A 21,864-nucleotide genomic window follows, 5' to 3' on the forward strand; every position below is an offset into this window, starting at 1 on the left:
TCCTCAAAAAAAAAAAAAAAAAAAAAAGGCTTCCTTCTTTTCTGTATTATTTGGTTCAAAAATGTTTAAGCCATGAGAAATGTATTTTTTCCCTATAATTAAACTAAATTCTTCCATTAACTAATAAGCGTTTCCCAAGTGTTATCTGAGTTCTGAAATAGCTCTAGCAGTCTCTAATTTTTAAAAAAATAATGACTCTATACACCATCTCAAAGAACTTTCTTCTCCCTGCTGGCAATTTTACTGGAGAAAATGTGATGCCATAATTATGGAAACCACACAATGTGTATTTTACTAATGGAGACTCATCTACTATGAGAAGATATTCTTACTCATTTTCAAACACACTTGAAAAATTGATTCCAGCATGGGGCCCATTTCAAACCATTCTTCAAAAGGAATGAAGTCAGTCTCAAAATTAATTCTTGGAGATCTGTTGCTTAAATGTAAGCTCTAAAACATGGTCACTGCCTAGGGTTAGATTCCATAATTTCCTTGTACAGGATTGCAACTTAGAGATATGCATGGGGAAAGAATTTAATTTGCTTGACTGGAAGAGGAGAGATGATTAGGTCCCATCATTTTGAAGGATTGTCTAGTAAGTTAATTATGAGTTGCTTTTCTCAACTCTCCTGTCCACCTGAAACAATTAACGACTAGACATTCTCTCACTCAGTCAGAGAGTGCTAGGATTATGCCTCCAATCTACATTCTGATTTGGTTCCAACAAATAGCGTTCGAACAAATAGTGTGAGTGCTCATCACTTTTGTCAGGTCTTTTTTCTAGGCATATCACCTAACTGCTATTTCTTCAATATAAAGGAGGCTTTTCTGGCCCCCAATAAGTAAGTTTTATGTGTGACTAATAAAAGTTGGATGGATAGTCTAGCAGTACTCTTGAGAGTTTTCTGGAGTTCGTGTGGGATTTATTAAGGCAAAATATACTGCCAATCTCAAATGAGATCACAACCCTACAAGGTAGGCTGAAAAGAATAGGCAGTGAGACTTCGGGTCTGCAGCAAAGCAGAATACCATAAAAGCCCACAGACGTTGGTGAAGCTTCTTGCTACCTTTCCCCAATCAAAAAGAAAAAGGAGCCATAAAGGTTTCAGTCGGACATTAAAAAAAAATATTTAAAATCAGTTGTGAGAACCAACAAAAGGTTATATAAAAATAACTGGTGGCAGGAAAATATTTTCAAGATACAGTAAAAAATGAAAATGAGTGGGCTAATAAAACTGTGCACTTTATGATCTTATTTTTAAAAATAAAAATATAAAAAATATTGAAAGGATACAAACAAAAATGTTAATGGGTTAACAACAGTGGTTATCTCTATACGTTGGAATTATAGTAATTTTAATTTTCTTACCTTCACTTACCTGGGTTTTCTAAACTTTCTATAATGAAATAATAATAATAAACTTTCTATTATGTGTCACATTTTGAGAGAAGGGTAAAGGGACATTTAAAAAGGAAAGGAAGACAGATGGAAGGAAGCAAACAAGCTAGCAAGTTAACAAGAGGGAAACTGTGAGAATCTATGAATTGCCTCACATACAAGGTTGAAACATTCTCCCCATATTTTATTTCTTTTCATGATTTTTTTTATTTAATTTTTTTCAGTGTTCCAAAATTCATTGTTTCTCCCCATTTTTTAAAAACAGTTTCCAATAGTTCTGGGAATCACAAGTTAATAATCAGTTAGGAGACCACTTTAGTGTTATAGAAGACTACTCTTCCATAATTTTATATTGAAAATATTATAAAAATAGTACAGGCTTGGTTTGGATATTTTTTAGGTTGTCTTAATCTGTGTGGATTTTAAAGCAATTATTAACCCATTTTTCAAAGAACCCTAGTAGGTTATACAGATGAAATATATTTGCTTAACTGGCTCTAAAAAGGTTGGATATTAATTTAAGTCAAAAATAGAGCTTAAGGACAGCCTAAAGAAAAAGTCTTAAGACACATTAAACAAATGAAACTCTAAAGAATTTAAGAACACAGCTCAATCCTAAAAAGAAAACAATCAAATTGCTAAATACAATTTTATAAAATCTTTCTGAAAAAAAAAAGATGAAATCAGAACAAAGGATAAATGATGTGTAAAGCAACAGTGCACTGGGTCATTTCATATCCACGTGGAAGTGGAAACATTCTAGTGTTGACAGTCTACTACTAACTGTTGTATTTATCGCTCATTCTCAGCTTTCTTTTATGGAAGGAAATGCTAGAATGTTTGACAGTCCACACAACTAGTGACCGTACCCGTGAGAGCCACTTCTCAGACACATTGCTTCACAAAAGACAAGCCCAGAAGCCCCCAAAATCACTTCGTCTAGGAACTAACAGAGAATTCACTTAAAACCAATTTCAAATATTTCATACTCACAGCAAAATTTTAGACATACTGGATCCTGTTTCTGATTTGGCCTAAACATAAAAGAGAGAAGTTTATTTGCGTAAGCCTTCAGCTGCAGCTGTGTTAAGCTATTGCATTTTAACTATCTGGATTTAGAATATACATGTTTCCTGGGGTGCCTGGGTGGCTCAGTGGGTTAAAGCCTTTGCCTTTGGCTCGGGACATGATCCCATGGTGCTGGGATCGAGCCCCGCATCGGGCTCTCTGCTCGGCAGGGAGCCTGCTTCCTCCTCTCTCTGTCTTTGCCTGCCTCTCTGCCTAAGTGTGATCTCTGTCTGTCAAATAAATAAATAAAATCTTAAAAAAAAAAAAAAGAATATACATGTTCCAAGTAGACAATGCAACATCTCTCTTCATTCAGTCTTTGCTTCAGAGCCTTGCTGAGATTTTGAAGAGAAGTCACTAGAAACTAAACGCACACATCCTTGAGGAAGAACTGCAGAAATGACGGGCTAAAAATCAGTCAAACTATCATTCCAGTAGGAACGATTTAACACACTGATAAATTAACTGACTTGACACTTTTGTTACAGAGCGTCTTTAAGGCACTTTGATTAGAGCTCATTACCACATGTTAGTCTATAATTTCACAATTATGTGTGAATTATACAGGTTTCAAATCTGGAATGGCCCTCAAGCAATATTGTAATGGAATAACCAATATAAGTAAGCCAGAGTATAAATTTATAGTATCAGACTCTCTAAGTCAAAAAGTAATTAATAATTATCCTTTCATTAAGTTATTTTATTATGAAATATCTCCTCCATACAAACAACACATATAACATATATTTAAGGGATAAAGAGGTGTTTTGTTTTGTTTTTTAAGATTTTATTTATTTATTTGTCAGAGAGAGAGAGCAAGTGAGCGAGCATAAGCAAGCAGAGTGACACAAGGCAGAGAGAGAGAGAGAGAGAGAGAGAGAGAAGCAGGCTCCCCGCTGAGCAAGGGGCCCCAGGACTGAGGCTGACTCGATCCCAGGACTCTGGGATCATGACCTGAGCCTAAGGCAGCAGCTTAACCAACTGAGTCACCCAGGTGTCCCAGGGATAGAGTTTTTAAAAATCTATAGAGCCACCATTCATTTAAGAACCAGAACTGCATGAACACCATGAAGTATATCAAAAAGTATTCACAGGCCTTGCTTTTCTCACCCCCTAGTGATAAATATTACCTTGAATTTCGTGTTAATTACTCCCTACTTCCTAAAAATACATAGTTCTACTTCTTCCCTATGTATCCTTGAGCAATAGATTGTTTTGCCTGGTTTAGAATTTTGTATCAGCCGTGTCATATAATATGTAGTCTTCAGAGATCTGCCTTCTTGCCTGAGACAAAAAGCACAAACCATGAGAAAAAGATCCAATGTTTTTATTAAAGTTAAAAAAAAAAATATATATATATATATAGTGTTTGTCCTTTTATTTTTCAGATAACCTTTACTCTAACCACAGTGTTTTTTCGCTAATTTATGTTTCAGGGAAAGCAAGGCCTTTGGAACTTTAAAAAAACATAGTGAAATTATATCTTATAAAGTATTTACACACAGGTATTACACTAAATACTATCATGAACACTATTTGTCAATATGAAAAAAGAAAGTGTTTTGGTCAAGGTACATTAAAAATTTCGAGAGTTTTTTTTTTTTTTTCCTTCTAATCTTTTTCAAATATTTTAAATCACAGACCAAGGGACCAAAATGGTACCCAATGCTAAGAAGAATGAAATGCTTCAAATGCTGGCAGCAGAGTCTTTTTAATGTTTGTTATCCTGAAAAACATATTCAGGACATACAACATTATGACATCAGGTTAAGTAATTCCAAGGTTTTCCTAATGTACACTAAAGGCCACGTTCCAAGGAGCAAGTTTGTTACACAAATAGCGGAAATGAAAATTCTGCACTGTCATTGATAGGCACTGTTTTCCTTCAGTCAAGACCCAGGCAGAACACTGAAGCTTCATCACTTACTTCCTGAAAAGGGCTTTAAATATAAATTTACCAGACTGAATGTTCCGTATTCTTCCCTGAGAAAATGCGTCAAAAATCCTAGCAACGTCGTCTGGTCTCCCCAGGTCCACCGAGCTTGATTGAGGTAGGATGAGATAGGAAGGTAGACGTAAGGCAATAAGCCAGCAGAGAAGCAGACACCGAACTTCAACAGAGAGCCCAGGGAGAGTTCCTGCAGCAAAGCATATCATATAACAATGTTTATTTTTAGTCGATTCACCCTGGAACTTCAAGAACACATCAAGGAAAAATCAAAATGTTTACTCAGAGCTGATCTCTCAATTTCTATTAAGTCACCACAGAATACTATGTTAAACCTTCTGAGTGCTGTGGATTATTAGAAAATTGCATCAGCCTGAACTCCTTTGCATGGCAGGGGAAATCAAAGTGAAGCAAATAATATTAGGGAAGACTCTGGAGTATCATATTTACATTTAAAACCATGTCATACATGCAGCATTATAAGTCTGGGATAACACGCTTGCAAATGATTGTTTGGCTGATTTTGAACATACCCAAAACATTGTTCCAATAAAATTCCCTTCCTCATCGTCACCAGAAGAAGACTTCAACTATATTCTCTATTATGATTACACACTGATGGTATGATTCTTTCTGCAAGGGTTTGGGATATTTCATGGAAGTATTTGTCACAAATGAAGCTAGCTTTTACTTAACCTCCCAGTTCAACCAAATGCTCTTTTCCCTCAGTGTACATACAAGAAGGAGTACTAACGGAAATTTGTTGTGTGTAACAATGCTGCCTCATAAGAGAATGTATCTCTCATCTGCGTATGTGTTTTAAGATTTATTATTTATTTCAGAGAGAGAGAGAAAAAACAGGGGGAGGGGAAGAGGGAGAGGGAAAAGCAGACTACCCACTGAGTGGAGAGCCCTAAAGGGGGCTTGATCACATGACCCTGAGATCGTGATCTAAGCTGAAATCAAGAGCTGGACACTTAACCGACTGAGCCACGTAGACACCCCCTCATCTGCATTCTTCTAAAACAAAGGACAATACTGACAGAGTCTTACAAAGATTACATCCACAAAAATACTGGCATACTAAAAGATTCAAATAGTGGTTGCTTTAGTAATTGGGAAAAGGGATCTCTTACAAATATCATAACTGGAAATTGCTAACCTTTCCTTTATAAAAAAGGGAAAGTTCATATGTATACAAGGGAAAATTCGTATGACTACAATAACCAAGGTTCACATTCACCTGAAAGAGAACAAGCAGTTGACTTATATTAGCATTTTTCAAATAGACACTCTTCATTGAAAATGGAGTGTTTTTACTATAGGACTGATTTCATTTGCTATTTCTAAAGGGGTAATGAGATGCATAAAAATAATGGCATGAAGGGAGTATAAGAAATATCTAATCGAGCAATATGCCTTTGCTCTTCTTAAAAGTAGTTTTAAAAAAAACCAAATGTTCACATTTTGACATTCTCTGCATGTTCTAAAGTATGATTTAGAGTGGCATGATGCACCTGCCAGAGAATTTTCCTTTTGTGCGAGAAATCAACAGAGACGATTACACGAGAGCTTTTTTAGAGACTGAAGGAGAGTGGCTCTGAGTCCGAGCTGTACATACATGAGAATCACCTGCAGAGCTTTTTAAAAATATCAATGTCTGGGCCTCACCCCAGACCAATTAAATGGGAATTATTCTGGAGTGGGGTCAGCATAAATATACATACATATAAAGATATATGTACATATACATGCATATACATCAATGTATACACATACACACACTTTTTAAAAGGTCCCCAGATCATCTGAGTGGCCAGGGTTGCAACCAACTGACTCAGGACTTCCTTTTTTTTTTTTTTTTAAAGATTTTATTTATTTATTTGACAGACAGAGATCACAAGTAGACAGAGAGGCAGGTAGAGAGAGGGGAGGAAGCAGGCTCCCTTGACCTGACCTGAGCCGAAGGCAGAGGCTTTAACCCACTGAGCCACCCAAGTGCCCCTTTTTCCTCTTTTTTTAAAAAGATTTTATTTATTTGACAGAGAGAGACACAGTGAGAGAGGGAACACAAGCAGGGGGAGTGGGAGAGGGAGAAGCAGGCTCCCCGCTGAACAGGGAGCCCAATGCGGGGCTCAATCCCAGGACCCTAGGATCATGACCTGAGCTGAAGGCAGATGCTTAACCATCTGAGCCACCCAGGCCCCCCTAAAGATTTTATTTATTTATTTGACAGAGAGAGATCACAAGTAGGCAGAGAGAGAGGGGGAAGCAGGCTCCCCGCCGAGCAGAGAGCTCAATGCGGGGCTCAATCCCAGGACCCCGAAACCAAGACCTGAGCTGAAGGCAGGGGCTTAACCCACTGAACCACCCAGGCGCCCCCTGACTCAGGACTTCTTACTCTAACTCAAGTCATCTGACCAGTGAGATCCAACCCTGTCACTTCATTGGTAGGCCTTATTTTTTAGCCTCTGCTATCTAACTAGCGAACATGAAATGTCCTTTGAAGAGTCATACCTGCCCAATTTCATCATTCATCAGCTGCTGACCTAAGCACAAAATAAACAGGCCCTCAGACCAGCCTCCTAACTTGTCCACTCTGAGTCTTCCGTGTTTGATACAGAGCACATGGCTCTTCTTTCCATTAACTAACACAAAATATTTACTTTTTAAGTTCTTGTCAGTCAGCCAGTTGCACCTCTCCATTATCTGAATGCACTTGCTCTGATGTCAGAAGCCTGTCTAGGAGTAAGGACATCAGGACGGCAACACAGATCATTCCTGACTTTAGTCTTCCTCACAGAAAGACCAGCTAGCGACTATCTACAGACAAGACATCACTTCTCCCTCACACCAGCCCAGCTCAGCACTAACAGCCCTCCCCCAGGGGTAATGGTTTTTCTAGTGGCAAAGGAGAGTCCAAGGCAGACATCCAGCTCCCCCAGCACGGCAGGACACTTCCCAAGAGGCTCATTCGGTTCTCACCTCTTGACTACCATGGTGGAAAGGAGTCTGCTGGGCTCAGCTACCGGGGATCATGCGGACAGAAGGCGAGCAGGGCTTTCGGCAATCAGCACTCAGATCTGGAGGACGGTGTTCCCGCTTGCAGCTGTGCCCAAGCAGAGATCCTAGCCAACCCCTGCGTCCATCTGTAGAGCTGAGCCGGGAGCTGATCCCACCCTCAACTAATTCTGATTTACTTGATCTGGGGCATACTTTAACATAATAAAGTCCATATGTGACAAGTCCATAGCTTTCATACTTAATGGTGAAAGACCGAAAACTTTCCTCCCAAGATCAGGAATAAGACAAGGGTGCCCGCTCTTACCAAGTCCTATTCAACACAGTCCTAGAAATCCTAGTCAGAGTATTCAGGCAAGAAAAAGACATAAAAGGCATCCAAATCAGAAAAGAAGAAGTAAAACTGTCTCTATTTGCAGATGACATGATCTTATATAGAGAAAATCCTACACTCTATCAAAAACCTGTTAGATTAATAAAGGAATTCAGTAATTAATTAAATTAATGCCAAAATTAGTAATGTTTCTACACACTAACAATATAACTATAAACTCTGAAAAAAAAGGAAAATGATCTCATTTACAATAACATCAAAAACAATAAAATACGTAACAATAAATTTAACCAAGGAGGTGAAAAATCCGTACACTGAAAACTACAAGGCACTAATGAAAGAAAATGATGAAGATACAAATAAATGGAAAGATACCTCTTGTTCACAAACTGGAAGAATTAATATTTTTAAATGTCCATATTACACAAAGCCATCTATAGACTCAATGAAACCCCTATCAAGCCGCCAGTAGCATTTCTAACAGAAATAGAAAACCAAATCCTAAAATTTGTATGGGAGCAAAAAAGACCCCAAATAGCCAAACTAATCTTGCAAAAGAGGACTGAAGCTGGAGGCGTGATACTTCCTATGTCAAAGCACATTGTGAACCTATTGTCATTAAGAGTTCAAGATGGCAGGGTAGAAAGATTCTGAACTCCCTCCCCCAGACACAACAAATCTACAAAGACATGGAGACTATCTGAACAAGGGCTTCTATAACCAGGAATAAAAGGGCCACATGAACATGTGTGGAAGAAGTACAGACATGGTCTCACTGAAATCCCACCCCAGTGCTGCAACCCACAGTCAGGAGGGGGTCTTATAAATACAGGACTTCTCCCTGAGGAGCAAGGGGTTTATGCCCCCAAATAAGGCACCCCAACCTTTGGGTCCTGCACCAGAGAGATGATCCCCCACCAAATGTCTGGTTTTGAAAGCCAACAGGTCAAATGTTCAGGAAAATTATAGCGCTGTAGGGGACAGGGACTCTGCTCTTAAGGACTCACAGACAGACTCACTCGCCGCAGAACCTGGTACAGAAGCAGCAGTCTGGAAAGTGCTAGACCGTAAGTGAAGAAGATTCATTTGCTAATCTTAAAATGTCTGTTGTAAGGGCAGAAGCCTGGGAGAACTCTCTCTGGGGACAGAGATGCTGGAGGGTGCCATTTCTGGCTTTCTTCCTCTATTTTGCTAGTGCCAGTGAGTGCGCCCAGTCCTGTGTGCCACTCCATCGCAGCTCTGCCAAATCCAGCCACGCAAATGCCCGACCTCGCATACCACTCCACCAGGGTTCCACCAAAGTCAGCCAGGGTGCACAGTCTACACGGGAGATACCCCTGAAGTGCCTGGATCTGGTGGCCAAGGAGAATTACATTTTTGGGTCCTATGCATCTAAAACAACTGGATAGACAGTTCTTGGCAGGCTACCATCTCCAAGGGACTGCACTGACAACAGACTAAAACCACCCCTGGTTTTCCTATGAAAAAACTTCAGCCTGAGGGTAGGTTTCAGGTTTACCACACATGGAAGGGCTATAGAAGTGCTCCCAGTGAACACAGGCTGAAGGATACCATTTTTGAGCTCTCAGCTGGCCTCACCACAGCCTGCTGGCACTTCTCAGAAAGAAGCTCAAACATTCCTCGGGAACCCTGAATTTGCAACAGTCCCTAAGGGGAGATCCTCCAGATCACCTGGTCTGGAAGCTAGCAGGGTCTATGACTGCAGTCTCCTATGACTGTATATATTTGCATACCTTGAAGATGCTGACTGAGGGGCTAGTTTCCAATCAGCCTGAAACTAGGTGCTGACTGAAATCCCTCCTTCTGGAACACTCACGGGTCTTGACAGAAGAATTGGAACCTACCAAGAGAAACTCAGGCTGCTTAAACAATCATAAAGGTTTGAGAGACAGCCAAGAGCTAGAGCAAAGTTAAACAGTGAGGTTCACCTCCTACGTGGGGCCACTCCTGCAAGACTGGGAGAGACAGCTATTTTGCCTAATACCTAGGAACAACCACAGAAAATCAAGCAAAATGAAGAGACAGAGGAGTTTATTTCAAACAAAAGAACAAGATAAAACCCTGGGAAAAAATCTTAATGAAACTGAAATAAGCAATTTGCCTGACAAGAGTTAAAAGTAATGGTCAAAAAGATGCTCACCACACTTGGGTGAGGAATGGAGGAACACAGCAAGAACTTCAATGAAGACAGAGAAAACATAAGACAGTACGAAACAGAAGTCACAGAACTGAAGAACACAATAACTGAACTGAAAAATACACTAGAGGAGTTCAACAGCAGACTAAATGAAGCAGACAGAATCAAATGAACTAAAACACAGGGCAATGACACTCATCCAAACCAAGCAACAGAAAGAAAAAAAATTAAAAACTGAAGACAGCTTAAGAAATTTAAGGGACAATATCAAGCAGAATAACGTGTATTATAGGAGTTCCGGAAATAGAAGAGAGAATGGGGCAGAAAGCTTATTTGAAGAAACAATTGCCAAAAACTTCCCTTACCTGGGTAAGGAAACAGACAACCAGATCCAAGAAGCCCAGAATTCCAAAGAAGATGAACCCAAAGAGACCCACTCCAAGATACATAATTAAAATGTCAAAAGTTAAGGATAAAAACAAGAGAAAAAACAACTTGTTACATAAAAGGAAATCCCCATAAGGCTATCAGCAGAAACTCTGCAGGTCAGAAGAGAATGGCATAATGAATCCAAAGTGCTGAAAGGAAAAAACTTCCAAACAAGAATACTCTACCTGGCAAAGTTATCACTCAGAGAGATAAAGAGCTTTCCAGATAAACAAAAACTAAAGGAGTTCACTGACACTAAACTAGCCTTATAAGAAATGTTAAAGGAATTTTTTAAGCTAAAAGGAAAGGGCATTGATTATAAAAAGAAAAAAATTTTAAAAATATCCCTGGTAAAGGTAAACATATAGTTGTGGTTTAATCACTTATAAAGCTAGTATGAAGGTGGGGCATCTGGGTGGCTCAGTTGGTTAAGCGACTGCCTTTGGCTCAGGTCATGCTCTTGGAGTCCCAGGATAGAGTCCCTCATCAGGCTCCATGCTCAGCAGGGAGTCTGCTTCTCCCGCTGACCCTCCACTTCTCTCTCTCTCTCTCTCTCTCACACACACACAAATAAATAAATCTTAAAAAAAAAAAAAAGCTAGTATGAAGGTTAAAAGATAAAAGTAGTAAAAATAACTACAGATATAGTAATTAGTTTAGGAATACACAAAATAAAAAGATGTAAAGTTATGACATTAATAAACCACAGGGCAAGAGGAATAAAAATATAGTTTTAGAATGCATTCAAACATAATTTGTTATCAACTATAATATAGCTTGTTATATATATATATACAGACCGTTATATATGAGCCTTACGGTAACCACAAAGCAAAACCCATAGTAGATGGACAAAAGATAATGAGAAAGGACTCTAAGTGTAACACTACAGAAGGTAACCAAACTGCAAGGTAAAAAATCAAGAGAAGAAAGGAACAGTGAGGAATTATAAAACAGAGTAAAAGAATCAATAAAATGGCAATAAATACATAGCCATCAATTTCTTTAAATGTAAATAGGCTAAATTCTCTAATCAAAAGGCAGAAAGTGGCTGAACTGATAAAGAAACAAGACCCATTTATCTGCTGCCTGCAAGAGACTCACTTCAGATATAAGTACGTACGTAGACTGAAAATGAAGGATGGAAATATGTTTCAAGCAAATGGAAACCAAAAGAAAGCATGGCTAACTATCGTGACATCAGACAAAATAGATTTTAAAAGAAGACTATAAATAACAAAGACAAGTATTACATAATGATAAAGAGGTCAATCCAGCAAAAGATACAACATTTAACAATATTTATGTACCCAATGGAGAAACACCTAAATGCATAAAGCTAATACAAACAGACCTAAAGGAAGAAAATGACAGGAATAAAAATAATACTAGGGGACTTTAATACCTCACTTTTATCAATGGATAGATCAGCCAGACAGAAAATAATAAGGAAACATCAACCTTAAACAATAAATTAGATGGAATAATGGAGATATATATATATAGATAGATAGATAGATAGATACATATACCTATGTATCTATAAACATTCTATCCAAAAGCAGCAGAATACACTTTCTTCTTTCTTCTCAGGTGCACATGGAACATTCTCCAGGATAGATCATACGTTAGGCCACAAAACATGTCTTAGTAAATTATAAGACTGAAATCATATCAAGCTTCTTTTCTAAACACAATATGAAACTAGAAATCAATTACAAGAGGAAAACAGGAAAAAATCACAAATATGTGAAGATGAAACAAGATACTACTGAACAACCAATGGATCAATGAAGACATCGAAAAAGAAATTAAAAAAATACCTTGAGACAAATGAAAATGGAAATACAACACACCAAAAAAAGAAAGAAAGAAAGAAAGAAAATAAATACAACACACCAAATCTATGGGATACAGCAAAACCAGGTCTAAGAGGCAAGTAAGTAGAGACAGTTAAAAAGAAAAATCTTAAATTAACAATCTAATTTACATCTAAAGGAACTAGAAAAATATGAACAGACAAAGCCCCAATCTAGTAGAAAAAAGGAAATAATAAAGATCAGAGTGAAAAGAAATGAAGTAGAGACTTAAAAGACAATGGAGGGGCGCCTGGGTGGCTCAGTGGGTTAAAGCCTCTGCCTTCAGCTCAGGTCATGATCCCAGGGTTCTGGGATCGAGCCCCGCATTGGGCTCTCTGCTCGGCAGGGAGCCTGCTTCCCCCTCCCTCTCTCCACCTGTCTCTCTGCCTACTTGTGATCTCTGTCAAATAAATAAATAAATAAATCTTAAAAAAGAGAAAAAACAATGGAAAGTCCAATGAAACTAAGAGCTGGTTCTTTAAAAAGATAAACAAAATTGACAAACCTCCATCTAGACTAAGAAAAAAAGAGAGAGGGCTCAAATAAATAAAATCAGAAATTAAAGAGGAGAAGTTACAATTGATACCAAAGAAAGCCAAGGGATGGTAAGAGACTACTGTGAACATGTGAATAATTACATACCAACAAACTGAACAATCTAGAAGAAACAGATCAATTCCTAAAAACATATGATCTTCCAAGACTGAATCATGAAGAAATAGAAAAATCTGAATAGACTGATTACTAGTAAGGAGACAGAATCAGTAACTTAAAAACTCCCAACAAAATTCCTGGACCAGACACCTCTCTGGGGAACTCTACCAAACATTTAAAGATTTAATATATGTCCTCCTTATACTCTTTTAAGAAATTGAAGAATAGGGAATGCTTCCAGATGTGTTTTATGAAGCCACTGTTACCCTGATATCAAGACCAGAAAAGGACCCAAAAATAAATATATAATAAATAATAAAAAAATAAATAAATAATTTTTAAAAATTACAGGCCATATCCTTCATATCCTTGATGAACATAAATGCAAAAATCCTCAAAAAAATATTAGTCAATGAATTTGACAATACATCAATACATTAAAAGGACTATACACCATGATTAAGTGGAGTTAATTCCAGGGATGCAAGGTGGTTCAACATCAGCAAATTAATCAACATGATACACATTAACAGAATGAAAGATAAAAATCATATGATCATCTCAATAAATGCAGATAAATTTATAAAATTCCTTTATGATAAAAACTCTCAACAAAGTAGGTATATGGCCATTGAAAGGCCATATATGACAAGCCCACAGCTAACATCAGACTCAACAGTGAGAAGCTAAAAGCTGCTTTTCCTCTAAGATCAGGAATAAGACAAGGATGCCCACTCACTCAACATTGTATTGGAAGTCCTAGCCAGAGCAGAAAAAAAATATAAAAAGCATACAACTGGAAAGGAAGAAGCGAAATTTTCACTATTTGTAAATGACATGATTTTATATAATGAAAGCCCTAATGATTCCACCAAAAAACTGTTTGAATGGCTAACTGAATCCAGTAAATTTGTTGGGTACAAAATCGATATTAAAAAAAAAAAAATCTGTTGCCTTTTTTTTTTTTAGATTTTATTTATTTATTTGACAGAGATCACAAGTAGGCAGAGAGGCAGGCAGAGAGAGAGAGAGAGGAGGAAGCAGGCTCCCTGCCAAGCAGAGAACCCGATGCGGGGCTCAATCCCAGCACCCTGGGATCATGACCCAAGCCAAAGGCAAAGGCTTTAACCCACTGAGCCACCCAGGTGCTGTTGACTTTTTTACACACTAGCAATGAACTATCAGAGAGAAATTAAACCAATTCTGTTTATAAGTACATCAGAAAGAATAAAATAGCTATAAATAAATTTAACCAAGGAAGTGAAAGACCTGTACACTGAAAGCTATAAGACACTGATTACAGAAATTGAAGAAGATATAAATAAATGGAAAAATATTCCACGCTCATGGATTATTAGAATTAGTATTGTTAAAACAGCCAAAGCAATCTATAGATTCAATGCAATCTCTAACAAAATTCCACAGTCATCTTAGAGATAGAACAAACAATCCATTTGTATGAAACTACAAAAGATCCCAAATAGTCCAAGCGATTTTAAAAAAGAACAACAAAGCCGCAGGCACCATGCTTTCTGATTTCAAACTATCCTACAAAGCCACAGTATTCAAAACAGTATGATATTGGCATTAAAACAGATACATAGGGGCGCCTGGGTGGCTCAGTGGGTTAAAGCCTCTGCCTTTGGCTCGGGTCATGATCCCAGGGTCCTGGGATCGAGCCCCACATCCGGCGCTCTGCTCAGCAGGGAGCCTGCTTCCTCCTCTCTCTCTGCCTGCCTTTCTGCCTACTTGTGATCTCTGTCTGTCAAATAAATAAATAAAATCTTTAAAAAAAACAAACAGATACATAAATCACTGGAACATAAGAGCCCAGAAATAAACCCATGCATATATGGTTAATTAATTTATGGCAAAGAGGCAAAAATATTCAAGCAGAAAACAAAAAATGATGTTAGAAAAACTGGACAGTCCCATGCAAAAGAATGAAAATGGACCACTGTCTTACACTGCATAAAAAAATTAACTCAAAATGGATTAGACTTGATTGTAAGACCTGAAACCATCATACTCCTAAGAGAAGACATAGAAAACCTTCACACACACACACACACACACACACACACACACACACACACACAATATGGAGTATTATTCAGACACAAAAAGAAAATCCTGCCATTTGCAACAACATGGATAAAACTTGAGGGTATTATGCTAAATGAAATGAATAAGATAGAGAAAGACAAATATTGTATGACCTTACCTACAGTGGAACTGAAAAAAATGGAACTCCCAGAAACACGGAGCTGATTGGTGATCACTAGAGGTGTGGAGTAGGGAACGAGGGAAATGGGTAAGAGGTGGTCAAAGTCTGCAAACTTCCAGTTATAACATGAATAAGTTCTGGGGAATGTAATATACAGTACGGGGACTATAGTACTGTACCAGATATTTGAAAGATGCTAAGAGAGTAGATCTTAGAAGTTCTCAAAACACACAAGCGTACCTATGTGAGGCAATAGATGTGTTAACTAACCTCACTGTGGTGATCATTTTACCATCTCTCCATATATCAAACCATCATCTTGTACACCTTAAAGTTACACAATGTTATATGTCAACTGTATATCAATAAGCTGGGGAAAAAAAAAAAAAGGAGAGAAAGAAATGAAGACTGAATTAAAAAAAAAAAAAAAAGCCCAGCTAAGATAACTCACAGCAGGATGTTAATGCATCCCCATCTACCCATCCATCAATCCACAAGAAAAGTATTTGGGCCTCTTAGTTTGCAATCTATGGGAAAGTCTTCACTGAATTACACTGTTTAAGTTATATCTCCATTATTTAAAATCAAGAGTTTATATAATAAAAGACCAGATAAAGAACCTTCTGTATATTCTACAAAACCACTGTTAGACACGACCTGTTATGCTGCTGGGTATTCTTCATGTAAGGTTGGACGTGACTGACTTCACAGCACTCAGTTCCAAGAAAAAGCTGATCTTCCCTGTCAATTGTTACTTCCATTTTTTCTAACACACAGTAAGAATTTTATAACCTCCATATTATCCTTTATGCTTTGTTGCCAGAAGCTAAAAACAAAATATATTCGAGTACAGTAAATACAATCACCTAAAGTTTTGTCATAATTTCCCTATTTCTGTATAATAATTTTACTAAACCTGTGTTTTCTAATATAATTCTGACTATAGCAGCAAAGAATGAAATGAGAAACAAACACATGCAGCTGAGGTATAATAATACAAACAATACAAAGAAATAATAAGTAAAATGACTCCAGTACTGGCTTTGTATTTAAGATTGTTTTAACCTCTAGGAGCAAGACTGACAGAATAAAGGGCTTCTGTCTTTCCAAAACCTCACGTCTAACTCAGCTCCCTGTTTCTTCAGTCCATCTCACAATGACTTACACAGTACAGTAATTTTCTTACATTGCTTTACACCACCATTTCAATCAATAATCATTTTTTCCTTTGAGGGAAAAGGAAAACTATAATAAATCATTTTTATTCTAGAGAAATCTGTTAGGAGAAAACAGGGTTGTGATTGTCCAGAGATTTTGTTACTTGGTTCACGAGAGCAGTGATGATGTCTGTTTTGTCGGAAGAGCTCAATCTCTAGCACCTAGATCGGCATTGATCAGGCCCTCAACAGACAGTGGGATAAATGAATAAACTCTCATTCATACACTATCCTTTGTTTTAGGACATACAATAACATAATCAAGGAAATCTGTTATTTCGTTTTCACTCATTTTAGCCTATTATTATCAAGGTGCTGCTCAGAATCAGTAAGAAAATTATGAATCAGACCAGCTGTCACTGCAATCAATACTGCATAATTTTTGTAAATCCTATTTTTTTTTCAGTCAATGTTGTTAGAGCCTCGGGTCATTTACACTTTATATAAAACTAAAAAAAAAAAAATTGAAAGCCCCACATTTTATGCCATAAATATCAGGCCTTAACAAAATATTGTGAATTTTCATTAAAAACATCCAAAAACCTACCTTCTCTTTTAAAAGTCGGAAGAGAATCCATGGTATTATGCACAAAATATAGAGTACTATTGTATGCTGATTACATAAGCTAAGGCCACAGCAGAAAGCACCAATTTTAGCTATCTGGGAAAAAAAAAAAAAACTAAGTTAAAAATTTATCTAAAACTCTTAAGTAAGCACAACAGTAAAAAGTTATTCTTTATATGAGAACCAAGCATTTGTACCATAGGTCAGGCTCAAGTCAACTTCAGACACAGTCTCACTTCCACAGACACTAATATTTAGCACTGCTTTTTTTTTAAATAATATTGTCCATTCTCATCACATCACTGCAGTTTGACCTGATATGACCGTCTTCAAAGTAAGTTTTAGAAAGTCCTGTGTGATAACTAGGTAAGTCCTACCAGTAATAGGATATTGTGTAATTCCTATTAAAGTCTATAACTAAAACTCGGGCATTCTTTCCATTTTACTTTTTCTCCTATTAAATTACATAAATAAAATAGAACATTTTTTATTTAAAAACCAGGTTACGGATGCTGTTTTTGCTCTCTTTGAACATGTGCAATTTTCATAATCAGAAGAAAGTTTACTTTGGACCAAAAATGAACTCTAATAGCAGCATAGATCTGTCTATGGGAACCATGGTGTTCTTCCGTTTGTATATTCTTTAACAACAAAAGGCCGTCTTTATTAAGACGGTTTGATACCTCCCGTTGTACAGACTGTAAGCTCTTAGAAGACAGGGTTCCCTCACATTTCAAATGATCTTGGTATTAGTGTTTGCCTTATAATTCACTGGAACCTCTTCCAAACTACTTCGTTTATACATTTGATAGTTAAAAAATAAAGTACAAATTTGGTCTTTTTTTGCAATTAGAGAGTAAGTCAATGTACCATAATGGTATATAATTTAAGGTGGTCAATCCAAATAAAATTTGGCATCTTACTAACACACACACACACGCACGCACACACGCAACACACGCACGAAACTTCTGAACTCTGGGAGAAGAAGGAAAAAAAAAAAAGCCCCATGCTTTATAAAGGCTATCATGGTTCACAGTAAAAGAACTCAGAATATTTTCTCTCTCAATGCGCCCAGATTACCTTGCCAGTAATCAGGACAGATAAATAGCACCCAAAGTTAAAAAGAAATACAGCATCTGTCTAAAAATTAAAACAAAAAGTGATTTCACTTTGATCAAAATAGGTTACCTTTGATCTTTCTTTTGCAGTTGCTGCCTCTTCAAAATGTACAGTAAGAGCCATAAGCAGCCCCACAAACAGATTGTTTAAGCTAAAAACCTCGGCTGCAATGGACCACTGCCATGTTAGACGAGAAAACGAAAACACCCCCGCAGCAAGAATTCCTCCAGCATGTGAGCCAGAAAGCCTGCAAATATAGATAACATGAAATCTTCTTTCCCAACAAAAAGAACCGACTTTCTTTCCCTTTTTATAAACTGTAGCGGGAGAAATTATGACAGTCGCCCAGCACTATCCCAACACATTATATGATTAATACATGACTTCGTATAATAATTTCTTCCAACAGATTTTAATTAGGAAGTCCATATATTAACTTATTAACAAACAAATGAACAAAATTCATTCAGTCTCCTATGGACTGAAGGAGGTTTAGTGCTTAGATGGAACCTCTAGGATTCCAGCCAGTTCAGAAAGCCTGAAGAGACAGTAGCTAGAGAGATAACAAACCTGTTACCCACAAATTAGAAGGATGGTCTGGTTAAGATGGAACTACGCTGAATTGTAAGAATTAATGAAATGGCAAAACATCTACTCAGGAATACTCATTCTCACTTCCTGTGGAATGTTTGGGCCTAGGCACTTTCCACACGCCCGCACTAAAGTTTATCTCCCAGCATATGGCAAAGATGTCTTTGTCACAATATCTGGTGATTTTAAGATCTTGAAAGCTAAGTCCTTAGTTTCTAGTGATTTCTTCTTTACACATAGCTGAAGTTGAAAATGAAGTATTTTTTTCAAGATAGGGATGGGACTGTGAACTTCAATAGCACAAAAAGAATAAAAAGCCACACTTGGAAATAAATTTATCAACCCCAACACCAGTGAGAGCCAGACATTTCAAATCAATCAAATCAATCAAATCAATCAGGAATCTGGATCTCAATTCCAAGATTTGATGTGAAACTAGTAATGGGGTGGATAGAGCCTATCAAAGCAAAATAACTTCCTATTTCCCCATATATCTAAAATGATTAAATATCTATTACCAAATAGGTAACAATTGTTATGATTCAGCAAGTATTACCATGTCTGATAGTTAATGATAATATATGGCCCTAAATCACCACTTTTAAACTAAAACATATTGTTTTGGATAAAAAGTTGTAGAGTCATTCTATGCCTTTTAATCAAGCATCACAGAAAAAAAAAAAAAGTTAAAGTTCCCAATAAATGGTACGTAGCCACTAATCACCAATATTATTATCTCCACCACCCAGTTAGGTTCCTCAAAATTCCCTGATAAGACACGCCTATTCCCAGCGCCACACCTTCGCTCATGGTGTACCCATGAACCAAATGTCTTCTCAGATTCCTTCTACTTATTCAAGCCTTACTCTTTTCTCAAATTTCTTTCTAATTCCCAGGTTTCTAGCTCATCTTGGAACATGTGTAGCTTGCAGTTACCTTTAATAATTACTTCAACTTTGTTTTTAAAATGTGAACTGGAATTAAGTTTCATTTATATGGGAAGTCTTTCACTCCAAGCACAGAAAGGAAACTTCATGAACCAATGAATTAATCTTAAAGGATGAGTAACATTTTTAAAGGAATTTCTATGTTTCATCTGCCAATACTACTTTGGAAAGTAAGCATAAGATACAAGATTCCTTCCTCTACTTAAAACATAAATTAGCTTCCTTGGAAAAATGGCTGATTCCAGATCTGGGACAGGTCAAGTACAAAATGAACCTGAAATCTCTTGTGCCAGAAAGTAAGGAAGGGTTCAAAAGAGAACATGACAAAAAAGACATGGATCCAGCTTAAATGGGTCAAGTCAGGGATAATCTGAACAACAATAATTACAGTAATAGGTTATAACCCAAAGAATAAATAATCTATGAATCTAAAGTGATATAAATAAACAAACAGGGGAAGAGAAAGTCCACAGAAAGTCAACAACTAATAACTGTAGAAGAAACAATGGAATTTGGCAGCCATTATGGTAATAATGGATACTAATATTAGTGAGTAAAAGTTTTACAGAAATATGTATGTAGTCTAAAGGTATCTCCCTATAAATAGATTAATTACAGAGGGAAAAATGGTAACTCTACAGGGGCAAACTTGGCAGATACAATCTTAACCACATGATCAAAGTTAAAGATCAGTAATGGGACAAACTTCATATACTTCCTGATCTATTCCAATGAAAAGAAAAGAGCATCATTTCTATGGTATTCTTGACAAAATGTATTACCTGAACCTACAAACTCAATTGAAGAACATTCTACAAAATAACTGGCCGATATAGATCAAAGAAAATGTCAAGGTCTTGAAAGACAAAAACAAAAAGCAAAAGACCATGAGTCTATATGAAAGAAGCTAAAGGGAAATGACAACAGAACAAAAGGCATGATCTCGAATTCTCTTCTGCTAAACAGGGTATTACTGGAACAACTGGCAAAATCTGAATCACCTCCATAGATAACAATGTTTTATCAGTGATAATTTCCTGACTTTGAGAACTACACTGCGGATATGTAAGAAAATGTGTTGTTTTTAAGAAACATACCATGAAGCATTTAAGGGTAAAGGATAGCATCTATGCAGCTTACTCTTAAATGGTTAAAAACAAAACAACACACACATACTGTTTGTGACCAGTGATATGGAGCATCTTTTCAAGGGTTTATTGGCTATCTGTAGGTCTTCCTTGGAGAAGTTTATTCATATCCACTCCCACTCCCTGCTTAAAAATTAGACTGTCCTCTGTATTGTAGAGTTCTTCTCAACTATCTTTCCCTACATTTCTCTCCTGCTAAACACAGCCAGAGTCCATTGCTTGCACCTAAGAGCCCTAGCTAAAACACATTGCCTTCCCTCTTTGTAGTTCCTATTAAGGTTTCGAGGCAACTTGAAAATGTATAAGCAAATTCTGAAAATAAATGCTGAGGAGGTCATAGCTTTGTGAAAAACAGAAGAGAGCAGTATGTCCGAGAACATAAAGTTGCGTGTGCATCCATATATAGGATATGTAGTATAGAAAACACTTTGGAGGGATGCCTGGGTGGCTCAGTGGGTTAAAGCCTCTGCCTTCAGCTCAGGTCATGATCCCGGGGTCTTGGGATCGAGCCCCACATTGGGCTCTCTGCTCAGCAGGGAGGCTGCCTCTCCCTCTCTCTCTGCCTGCCTCTCTGCCTACTTCTGCCTATTTGTGATTTCTCTCTCTGTCAAATAAATAAATTAATTAAAAAAACATTTTGGAGGCTTCATCATCTTACTATTCGATGTGGAGTTTTCGTGGGGCTACTGTATATAAGCTAAGCTTGTATGAACTTCATTGAACTTTATTAAACTGTGGATGTCCATTGAAACATATGTATTTTAACATACTGCCTTTAAGTTTGCTTTATGCTAAGATTCAGAATCAATTAACATTCATGGGCCATGTAGGGGACTAAGAAAACAAGGAAAATGCAAAACACCTGTTGCAGAAAAACTCCCAAGCTGAAGGATACCTGCAAGGATTTGTACGCAGCAGTAAAGGCTCAGCGGAGGCTAATGAGGGGCCGGATCTGTCAGCACGGCTGTGGAAGGTCTGAAGCAGCCAGAGCTGGCTGGGAAAGGCTGGGGAGAGCCAGGGTTAGTGGCTTCACTACACAGGTAGGGACAGAAGAACAAGAGGGAAGGGAGTTTGAAATAAGCCAGGGGGCGCAGGCTGGATAGGGAAGAAAGCAAAGCAGCAGGGGGCTGATGAAGACAATAAAAAGGAAGAGCAAAGGGTTCTAGGTCTCAGT

General features: G+C 37.4%; 1 protein-coding gene across 2 annotated transcripts in view; it reads right to left on the bottom strand.

Annotated features, from left to right (window-relative positions):
* The window catches only part of TMEM260 (transmembrane protein 260), a 67,997-nt gene that overhangs the window by 26,849 nt on the left and 19,284 nt on the right, over nucleotides 1-21,864 (bottom strand). For both annotated transcript variants that reach the window (XM_032875316.1, XM_032875315.1), the window contains exons 4-7: nucleotides 18,074-18,251; nucleotides 16,865-16,978; nucleotides 4,429-4,608; nucleotides 2,396-2,436 (exon numbers count right to left, since the gene is read on the bottom strand). In XM_032875316.1, coding sequence (XP_032731207.1) covers nucleotides 2,396-2,436; nucleotides 4,429-4,608; nucleotides 16,865-16,978; nucleotides 18,074-18,251 — 513 coding nt within the window. The remainder of the gene's footprint in view (nucleotides 1-2,395; nucleotides 2,437-4,428; nucleotides 4,609-16,864; nucleotides 16,979-18,073; nucleotides 18,252-21,864) is intronic.

This window comes from Lontra canadensis, unplaced genomic scaffold, assembly GCF_010015895.1.
Source record: "Lontra canadensis isolate GAN:19392208 unplaced genomic scaffold, GSC_riverotter_1.0 scaffold55, whole genome shotgun sequence".
Lineage (NCBI taxonomy): Eukaryota > Metazoa > Chordata > Mammalia > Carnivora > Mustelidae > Lontra > Lontra canadensis.